Source organism: Chaetura pelagica, unplaced genomic scaffold, assembly GCF_000747805.2.
Source record: "Chaetura pelagica isolate M959 unplaced genomic scaffold, ChaPel_1.0 scaffold2, whole genome shotgun sequence".
In the NCBI taxonomy this organism is placed as follows: domain Eukaryota; kingdom Metazoa; phylum Chordata; class Aves; order Apodiformes; family Apodidae; genus Chaetura; species Chaetura pelagica.
The window spans coordinates 421,653-432,986 of record NW_009952796.1 but is presented as its reverse complement, the minus strand read 5'-3'; the positions used below and the strand labels follow the sequence as shown (position 1 = coordinate 432,986).

The 11,334-nt window shown below is 44.3% G+C and overlaps 1 protein-coding gene across 1 annotated transcript; it reads right to left on the bottom strand.

Annotated features, from left to right (window-relative positions):
- Positions 1-5,819: 5,819 nt before the first annotated feature.
- On the bottom strand, positions 5,820-11,205 carry TATDN3 (TatD DNase domain containing 3; the record flags this gene model as incomplete). Its single annotated transcript, XM_009994795.1, has 7 exons — positions 5,820-6,178; positions 6,504-6,584; positions 8,310-8,422; positions 8,760-8,815; positions 9,195-9,304; positions 10,419-10,481; positions 11,119-11,205. Coding segments are annotated over 7 exons (654 nt in total), but the record flags the coding sequence as incomplete, so codon positions are not given.
- Positions 11,206-11,334: the final 129 nt, after the last annotated feature.

Sequence of the window (11,334 nt, the reverse complement as noted above, 5' to 3'; positions counted from 1 at the left end):
ATACACAGGGAGCTGGAAATGTGGAGCTGGGGGTGCTGAGCCCTGATGGGAGCATCACAGAACATGGCAGAGGACTGGGACTGCTGTGGTGAGGAGGTCACAAATCTTTGGGGGACAAAAGCTTCATTAGTTCTGCTGCTTGCAAGATAACTTGTATTCTCTCCACAGGGCACTTGTGTACTTTGTCTATACTGCAGCTGGCACTGACAAGGAGCCAAGAGTCTGTTTGCACTCTTTGGTGACAAAGCATAAAGCCTTGGCACAGCTAAAATAGGGGAAGCAAGATCTGAAAGTGCGTATTTAAGAAGTTAAACCCAGTGTCCACACCCTGTTAACTGAAATACAAAACAAGTAGGAAGTAGCCAGCCACCACAGGTGGACCATGGCGCAGTGCTGCCCGTCTGCTCCCCTCTGAATCAGATGAAGCCCAAAACACAGTGATGGAGTCAGGTGAGAGGAGGCAGGGACATGTCAGCTGCTATTCCCCAGCGGCAAGCGTGGCCCATGTGCAGTAAGTGCCAGCAGCCATGGGGACCTTGCTGCACATGGAGAAGAAACCCGTGACTGTGCCACAGGGCACAGCTCTGCTGCTGTTTAGCACTACGGGCTTCATCAACAGGGACTGTGCAGGTGGGGAGCACTAGCAGCTCTCCCACCTTTGCAGGCAGGCTCTCAGAGCCAGCCCCATGCACCATCCCTGTGCTGACCCAGCCAGGACACCACGGGTTCCATCCCATTGTTGATGTTGTGACTTTTCCATGTCTCACTCCCTGCACTTCCAAAACAGGAGGATGCAGCTCTGCTTCCCCCCGATCCGTGCTGCTTCATGCTCTTTCAGGCAGCTCTACTCCCTGCTCTGCTGGGAAGCTGAAGGTTTGCTCAGCCATACTGTGGTGCCAGTGCTCTGCAGTGGTAGGCCAGGCTTGTCTGTGTGCAGCCACTGACTCTGGATGTTACACAGCTGCCTTGCCTGGCCTTGAAGGCAGAGTACACAGATATATTAGCATGGTGAGGCATGGCAGATAAAATCAATATATTTTGATGTTGATTGTCACTTTGGCAGGACATCAGATATGTCACCAAGCACCCTTGCAGAAGTAGCTTGCTCATCAGACCACAGCCCACAGAAAACAGGCCAGATCTTCCTATTCTGTGCATGTGCCATGTCTCTGCACTTTTTTCATCTTTGCCTTAAAGTCCTTGATGCCACCTGTGCACTCACTACATGACAGGCCCTCCACACACCAGCAGCTCTGTGCAACAAAGCCCTCTGCAGCAGTCGAGCCGGATGCTGGCGCTGCTCCTTGTGCTGTTTCCTAGGGCAGAGGGGCTGCACCTGGCTCTTACAAGACTCCTCATCCCAGTGCCTCCTTGTTTCTGCTTTTTCAGGTGAACCACACCACCATTTTCATCAGCGGACCCAGGCGCAGTTGTGAAACTGCTTTCCTGTGTTCGTGTTAGGCAACCTGCTGGCACCATCTCAGCTGGCACAGCACTGAGCATATGGGGAGATGGGCATCAGTTCTTGCCCATGGCACAGGTTCATCAGGGCCGTGAGCAGTGTCCCCGGAGCTGTAAGCTTTGTGGCTCTCTGAACCCTAACCTTAACCCTAATGGTACTGGAATTTTCCAAGCTGAGGCTGAAGTCCCCAGCACCATGGGTGGTGCAAATCAGAAAGGTGTGGTGGGAGCAATGTTGGTGCAGTGCTGTGCTCCCCTTGGCGTGCCTTGTCCAGCCCTGGTGTCCCTGGAGCTGTAGGCTTTGTGGGTCTCTGAACCCTAATAGCACTGGAATTTTCTGGGCTAAGGTCCCTAACATCCCCTCTGAATTTTCTCACTGTTTTGTCATCCACAATAGCTCAAAGAGGGGGCCACCATGCAGGGCAGTGAGGGTTATCATGCCCATGCCCCAACCCATCCACATGGATAGAGAAAAGCCAGCCCCAGCAGAGGAAATGAATGGATAATCACCTGCTGAAGAGGAAAATGCTGAGACAACTACTAGGTGCTAGGGCAATTTATATCCTTTCTTTGATCTCAGCTGTATCTTTGTACTGCATATAGAAAGTAAAGAGAATTACAATAATCCTTTCTGCCAAGACAGTGACTCTCAAATTCATTTTCCTGCTCTGCAAAAGGAACAGAGGCTCAAACCTCAGCCTGCATTAATGAAAAAACAAACAAAAGGAGAAGCTCATTAATGATGAAAGTTGCATTTCCAGCCAATTATTTATTTGCTTTTGCCTCTAAAGGGCCTATCTATGCATTGCATAGGAGCCTGTGGGAAGCACCTCCAGTAAAAGTCTTTGGTCAATTTGTTTAAACTCTTATCACAACAAACAGTAAGATTAAACAGCTTATCATCCACTTGGCCCCATTACTGTCTCCTCACTTGTTCCCATGTCGAAATGAGGAAAAACTTATCACCCTTGAAGTTCATGCTGGAGTTCAGCAGATTCAGGCCCTATTAGTCCATGACTGAAACCAGCTTTCATAAGAAAGGCCCTAGGAGGATGATCTACCTGCAGCCCTCCAAAAACTGAGCACAGACAGAGCCCTTAGCCAGACTCTTAGCTGTCAGTCCTGAACTCAGAGGGGATTTTCAGTATCTGAGGGGTTCAAGTGATTTACACTGAATGTTTTTCTTCTCCTATAGCCATTCCACTCTTGCAAGTCACTTCAGTCTTGTTTGAGTTCTGCAAACAGCTTGGCATGAGTGGCAAAAAGGCAACAAGACCAGCCAGCTGAGAAATTGCAATTAGTGTCTTTCCTGCCTCTGCTACTGATTCAAGGTGCTCATTGAACACAGAAGGTGCAAAGTACTCTAGGTGATTTGGTAGCCATTGTCTCTATGGCACGTTTGTCTCTATAAACAGACAAATCCACTTTAAAAGTTCTTTAGATCTACAAGCTCTGCATCTCAGCCTATGGAAAGTGCCTTCACATTATTACCATCACCCTGCATCCCCCTCATTATTTATGCCTGGTGTTGAGCTATGCACTCACTGTAACCCTTTGCATGCGTGGGAGTTCCTAGTGCACATACTACACCTATGTGCATTATTTTAAGCCTGGAAATAACCAAATGACGTGGAGCATTTTTTTTCTGGCAGAAGCTGTACCAGTCAGAGCGGCATCAATAACAGCATACTGAGCAATGAGCAAGGCACTCAGTATGCCAAAGAAATCACAAACCTCTCTTGATTTTTCTCTCACATCATGTTCATCCTGCAAGATAGAGGGACATGAGGAGTCCTACAGAGTGCAATCAGATCTGCTGTTTGTAACATCCCAAGGAAAGGTGATAACTAAAGGTACCAGATGGAGCTTGGCACCTACCACTCTCCATACTGCTGCAGACCAGAAGTCACCAGGGCTCTGAGTGTCCCCCAGACTTACTGGCATGGCTGAAAACTTCAGTCTCCATTAACTCTGTGCTTTCTCTCTCATTTCCCCTCAGGCTTCCCAAAAGCTAAACACAGCATCTAGCCAAATTTGCACTGTGTCCTTCCCCTAGTACATCCCTGACCGCTCCAGTATCCTGTGTTATGTAGGAAGGGACGTGCCACAGGCAGCTGGGCACAGCTCGTGCAACAAAAGTGGCAGCACGGGGGAGAGGGTGCTCCTTCTGACCCTTGTTTGCTGCTAGGGATGCAGAGGCAGGCTGGGAATGACACTGCATTTTCCTTCTCTGGAGTGCCAGACCGCCTACACCACGACTTAGCTCAGGCACTGCAGGTCTGTGGAGAAGACAAAGTGGGTCTGTTTCACCACGGGTGCCCTGCCTGTCTTGCTCTACCCACAGCTGCTGCCGTGCCAGGCTTCCCTTGCCCAGGGAGAAGCAACTCCATCTCTCACTCCCCAGCCACACTCCTGTGCCATCACAAGGCCCCCAGGGCCCATGCAGGGCTGGCCAATCTCAGCAGCCCACTATGCAGCTGGGAGCTGCAGGATGTGTGTGTCTACAGGTTTTTGTGGCAGGGAAAGGAATTCAAGAGCTCAGGCCAGGTATAATTCGACCACCAGGCTAAACCTGGACCACAGCAATGCCACCCCACTACAGAAACAGTGATTTTGTGCAAACTAAATACTTGATATTCCCCTTTTTGCAAAACCAGTGCTTTCATCCAAGGCTAAGAATTTCGTAAGAGAGTAAGTCCAAAACTCTGTAAACATTTGGACACTGACTGACTGGGCACCTTTCCCTTCCCAAAGGCAGCACGTGTAAGGCTGCCTGGTATCACCCATTTAGCACCTCCAACATCACGATTATTAATCATGAATGTCGATCAGTCATATTCTTAGGACTATTACACACCTGTTCCTTAGCACCATCTGGAGGAAAACTCTGTCCTTTACCCAATTTAGTGGAAATGGTGCTGTAGAACCAGGACAACAAATGGCTCTAATTACTCTGGCCCACACGTTCAGCAAATACTTAGGTGTTTGCTGCTTTGAATACACGTTGTAATAGAGACAAATAAGTCAAGTTTGGTTGTTTGCTGCAGACTGAAAACTGTTTAGGAACATATGTTTAAATTTAATAAGCTAACTCCAGGCAAAAAGCAGAACAACACAGCTGTTCTGCTAAAGACAGCAAAAAACCCTCCTGACAAGGCAGTTTTTTAAGAAATTGAGGAAGAAAATTCAGAGGAAACCTAAATTTTAAGATAGCCATCACTTACACTACAAGCTTTTGCTCCCCGCCCCCCCTTTTTTTTTCTACTGGGGAGCTTATACCTTGTCCACCTGCATGCTCCTCAAAATGGGAAAAAACCCCAAACCTGTGCCTTGCAGCCCTACACCCCAGAAGGCAGGCATCAGATTCTTTCACAACAGGGCATTACAAACCATTTTGACAAGGGACAACCAGTAAGGTGCTCTAACTAGGAAGACAGGAAGGAGTATATTCTGAAAAACATCACACAGGTACCCGAGACAGAGAAGATGTGCTGAAATCTTAAAGCCAAATACTGTCACCGTTGGCTGGTATGATGCATGATTTTGTACTTGAGATGGTCTTGGGCTAAGTTAATATTTGCGTATTTTCTTCACTGAGCTAGTAAAACTCCTCCTAGGGAGACAATGACTCTGCTTCCCTAGTGGCCTTCAAAACAACCTAATGTCATGTATCACCACATTCATTGCTGGTTTAAGAGCAACATTTTGATCAGTATTTGATCAAGCAGGCCCACAACCACACAAGTGCTGGGAGAGAACGCAAGACTCAGTTTTTAGGCAAATGTAGCAGAATCCACAGCATGTTCCATATCTTCTGACACTGATCAGTCAGAAGGGGCAAGTCCCCAAAGTAAGACCAAACCCAGGCTTTTTCCTTTGAATGATTCACAAAAAAAAATAATTAAAAAACAACAACAAAGCAAACCTTTTGAGAAAGAGTCAAGATCTAGCAACTGTTGTTATTGTATTGTACTGTAAGAAAAGGAGAGAAGATGGGCTACAATTCTTTCCTCCCAGCTGTATATTGGAAGAGAGCAGAGGTGTTGCCTCTGCAGCACTCACACACCCCAGTCAGCACAATATACAAAGAATGCCCATCCAGCTGGGCTTTTTAATGGTTTAGAAAGGGATGTGCAGTCTGCAAGTCCCACCAGGAGCCTTTGTATGATGAGGGGGCCCACAGCTGTGAGACTTCTAGTCAGCAGAAAGTAAGGAATGAGAGGGACATGAAGCATTGCACATTAGCCATTGCCCAAACTAAGAGCTGCTAAACAAGGAGTCTTAGAAACTAAACTGACAATTTTATGATGCTCTTCTTTACAAAGTATTCAGAAACGTAAGAATTCAGAAACATAAGATGCAAACGAACACCCTGTCTTAATCGCATCCAAGAGATGAGAACGGTGCAGACCAAAGGTCTTTGAGAAACTCCCTGTATTTGTCCTGTGCATCTATGTAACAGTCTGCTCACTTCTTGAACTTTCCAACAGCAAAACTCCACTTCAAGACAAGATGCATGTTTGTTTTATAATTATACCATAGTTTCTGCAATATCATATTTCAGCTTTCAAAACTATACCCGAAGAAAGTTCCGAAGTCTGGGGAATACTTTCAGTGCATTCTGTGTTGTCACTTCTACAACTTCTTCAACTGGAATTCCTTTAATCCTGGCAATATATTCTGCAGCAATGTGGATATTTTTTGGTTCATTTCTCACCTGAAAACAAACAGACCAAATTACAGATCCCTGCAGATCACAGATGTTTCAGATTCAGTACTTTCTGACACAACTTCAGTCACATTGGAGTACATGTGCCAGAAAAACTACACGTAGCTATTCTAGGATTATGCTCCCCTTTGTCTGTTTTTGGAATTTATTTTCCTTTCCCAGCCTCAGGAACACTGACTTGCCAATTTCAAAGTTTTCTTTTGTCCCTTGTACCAATGCTTACACTAATTCACTCTTCCATCCCAGGAAGTGACCTCCATAAAGCATGGGTTTGGATGGACATACATAAAAGTCCCTCCTTGCCATCACGTACCTGTTTTTCAGGCCCCAAAGCAGGAGAGTCAGTTTCCAAGCACATACTTTCCAGAGGTAACACTTTCACGAGCTTCTGCTTCTTGAAGAAAATAAGACAGCTGTTAAATGCTTTATGCACTTGTATCCTCTGCATTTAAATACAATGTCAAAATAGTTTGTTGTCTCTGTCTGCATTTTATTGACAATTTCAGAAAGGAAGCAATAATACCAGGAGCTCCTCAAGAAGCCCCTTGAAATTAGGATGATCCTGTGTTCTAAGTATCTGAAATACCTTATCTAAACACTAAATCCATTGTTATTAAATCATGTAGTTACATTGCACAAAATACTCTGTATTTAGAGTTGTCAGTGCGTTCCAAATGGCATTCCAATGCTATTTTTATGTGTGTGTATATATATAATATATATATATATAATGTGCACTTTTTTCCCATATCTGGTTTTAACCCTCAACCCCAGTTTGCTTTCCTTTCTCCAAACCCCTAACCTCATCCCCATCTATATCCATCCCTTGCATGCCCTCCATTTGAATCACAAGTTTTTCTCTCATGTTTTCAGAGCTTCTTACAGAAAGGGATGATGGTGCCTTTCACGAGCTTCTGCTTCTTGAAGAAAATAAGACAGCTGTTAAATGCTTTATGCACTTGTATCCTCTGCATTTAAATACAATGTCAAAATAGTTTGTTGTCTCTGTCTGCATTTTATTGACAATTTCAGAAAGGAAGCAATAATACCAGGAGCTCCTCAAGAAGCCCCTTGAAATTAGGATGATCCTGTGTTCTAAGTATCTGAAATACCTTATCTAAACACTAAATCCATTGTTATTAAATCATGTAGTTACATTGCACAAAATACTCTGTATTTAGAGTTGTCAGTGCGTTCCAAATGGCATTCCAATGCTATTTTTATGTGTGTGTATATATATAATATATATATATATAATGTGCACTTTTTTCCCATATCTGGTTTTAACCCTCAACCCCAGTTTGCTTTCCTTTCTCCAAACCCCTAACCTCATCCCCATCTATATCCATCCCTTGCATGCCCTCCATTTGAATCACAAGTTTTTCTCTCATGTTTTCAGAGCTTCTTACAGAAAGGGATGATGGTGCTGGTGCAAGATGGAAACACACTGCTACCCCAAAATAAGAAGTTTGCATAACTTGTGGCAGCCCAGAGCAGAAATAAAATGCGCAGACTTGCCACAGTCAAGGGCTGAACCTGACCTATGTTATTTTTAAGCAATTTAGCTGCTTCTTTTCTGGGCACACCTTGTGATAATCACAATTTTTCAAAGGTCTGTCACGTAGCCAATTGTGAGCAGATTTCCTTTGGAACAGAAAGTCCCATAGCACTGAGATAAAAACTAGTCCTTTTCCACATGTCATGTCCCTACTCTAAAACAGTACAAGGACAGAAGCTTCCAAAGACCTTACCAGAAACCACACTGAAGCCAGGGAAAAAAACAACACAACAACAAAAGAAGACTGTTTTCTTAACCCCTGTTTCTCAGGAATAGCTGAACCACTTTCCCCCCAAAAGTGCAGCAAAGGTAAAAGCCCCAGGTAGAAATATAGCCAAAGCAAACAGGTACAACGCTGTAAGCAACTGAAACTTCTATTGTCAGGTGACAGCAACTGTACACAGGTACTCCTAGTCCTACTTCAAACTGTACAGACATAAAAACCCAACCATATTCTTGAGCTGCACAGTGAAAACAGTCATGTTTGCCACCATCATAACCTGTCAGCTACTACCTGCAATCCCCAAGCACCAAGAAAGAGCAAACCCCTTTAAATGCTACCTGTTCACTCCTTATAATAGAAGGAGGAATGGAGAAGTAGTATCCAGCTTTCACCCCTTCCATGGCTACAGATGGCTTCCCATCAAACGCATGGAGCAACACCTTCGTAGCACCTCAGAGAAAAGAAGCAAACCAAACCATTAGCAGCAGGTCTGCGACATCAGCTTCCAATGGGACCTCAGTCCTATAAAGAATGAATACAGAATCTCTGCACTACTATCCATGGAGCAACACCTTCGTAGCACCTCAGAGAAAAGAAGCAAACCAAACCATTAGCAGCAGGTCTGCGACATCAGCTTCCAATGGGACCTCAGTCCTATAAAGAATGAATACAGAATCTCTGCACTACTCCCCCAAGTTTCATGTACCCAAACTGATGTGAGGACATGGCATAACTGAAGCAATTCTGTTGACAAAAGCCATGACAGAGAAAATGCCTTTAAAACAAACCTTGTTCCTTTAAGAGATTAATGGTTGGTCTTCCGGCAGAGCGGGAATGGACATTTCTGCACAGCAAGGAGAGGGTCAGCATTAGGAAATTCAGAAATCAACACTTTTTTTTTTGTAAACACAAATGAAATGCAGCTTGAGAAGAAAGTAATTAATCTGTATCACACCTTCTATCAGGAAAAAAAATCTAGAGACGTATATATGAATCAGTTTAGCTACAGTGAAGATACAGCAACAACAGAGCACTGAATTCAAGTGCAAACATAGGGAAAATTCTATAATTAAATCTCAAACTAGAGACTGACAGGACACTAATGCCAGTTTAATCCATGTAAGAAAAGTTCCATGGGGTCTCAGCAAATACAAATCCTGGGAAATATTTCCACACGTTACTGAGATCTGGCAAATTGTCCTATTACTATAAGGAAAACATACAAAGGCAAATCCAGTCTTCTTGCTAACTCAATCTGCTTGATCAAAACTTGTCTTTGTCCTTCCTTCTGTTCATCCGTGCTGGCAAATCTGGGAGTGAAATCTAGTCCAACCTACAGTGCAAAAAGAGAAGGAAAAAAATTTTACAGACCTAACACTTGACTAAATCACAGTATCATATATTGATGCAAAAAATGCTTCAAAACTGCAAAGTATTTCAGAATATACATACTAGAGCCTGCAATTAAAATGAGCTCAACTCTAGCTTCACTCAGAAAGGAATCCATTGTCAACCATAAGCTTTTCAACTGTGGAAGCATTTGTGGGCATTTACTGACAAGTGTATTAAACATTTTAATCTGCAAATGGCTTTCTGGGGGCTTGTATACTACTGAAAATTATTCCAGAGTAAACCTCGCATATGGATCTCCAATACAAGTAAAATTTCTGAACTGAAAACTGTAGCTTTACTCCTAATTCTAGCAAAAATTCCCCATTCATTTTAATTTTTTTTTAATTTAAACTTGCTGAGGCAAAATTTAAAGTGCAGCCTCATTCACAGTTACACCAACCGAAGTCCTTGACACACAGTTCAAGTACAGCACAGCAAGTTCAGCTACAGAGCTCTGCCAGGAACTGCTTTGTCTGCAGTATCAGCCAAAAGTCCCTCTGGTACCAATACACAAAAGAGGCAGACTCTACTCTAAAGCTTTCAAGCCTCAGTTAGCTTATAAAGCTTATAAACAAATGCAAGACAGGAGACAACACATGGATACAAACAGATGAGAGATCACAAGGAAAAAGAACTGTACGAGTCAGTGAGGCATACTGAACTCACAGCTTTGCCTGACTTTGTCAAGGAAAAGGGCACAAATTATCTGAACGAGGATAACAATGTGACTTGACACTTCACTGTGCCAGAGGATAGGTAAAAAGGCATTTGGGCAGAGGACAATATAGTATAATTATGCAATTCTTTCTACTAAATCCACCAGCATAAATGCCATCTATTACCTAAAAACGATAATGAAGGAAAGGTGGGAATCAGGAAAATCTATGAAGGAAAGCACATTAAGAGAACTACATTATCAGACTCAGCACTTGCTCAGACTGATAGCAATACTCCATAGACAAAACCCAGTACAGTATGCACTAACTTATTGCAATCCTGGTGACAGATGCTGCTGAAGCCATAGACATTTCAGCAAGTTACAGAATTATGCTCACCTCTCCTATCCCCACCAATTTATCTTGGTAGAGGTCTATAAGTGGCAATGCAGCATCCAGGTCCTGCAAGGAACAAATGAAAGATGTACCCTTAGCTGCCCTTTCAAGATGGAAGGAGCACAAACTCAGCATCACAATCAAGTTTGGAGATTCCTTCATTGTTCTTAAATTCTGTACCTTAAAACTTGCTATTACTGTGAGCTGTGTGTCAGATTTTAAAAACATGCAGGATTTCCCTTGTTTACTTAATGATCCTTTGTTTCAAATTATCTTTGCACAGAAACAGAAGGGGTAACTAAAACAAAGGCCACAGAAAGCTGCAGACAGCTCTCCAAGTTTTTTGGGCTAAGGGCACAAATGGTCACCTTCTACTTCCCATGCCAACAAAGGGACATCTGCAAACCCATATGTGCCCTGCTCACTGTAAGCAAATCCTACTCACTTGGGATCTATAGAACTGTTTCGCTGCAGTACCACGGCCAGACGACTCCAGCAAACAATCCTAACGGCAATGTGAACAAACGGATGTCCTAAGGGACCCTGTGATTTGGCCTGCTGGGTCTTCTGTATTACGCTGGTGCAGAAAAATCACTGGGCAGACCTGAAGCTAAATCAAGCAGACCGGAGCATCCTGTCGCCTGCCCTGAGCGCTCCCAGCAGTGTTTTCTAGCTGCACTCGTCTGACTTGCCCGTGTTTTACCTTCAAAGTGACGCTGCGCTGCTCCCCCGGAGAAACCTCTTGGACCGGGTGAACCCCCAGGCAGGGGAAAACAAACCCTGGGAACCTAGACGTGGAGCAGAGATCAGCAGCACGGGAGACAACAGAAGAGTTTAGAAGCCAAAAAGCGAGGCCGGGCGGGTCAGGGCGAGAGGGCCCCGTGAGCTGCCCTGCCGGGGACAAGGGTGGGACCCCCCG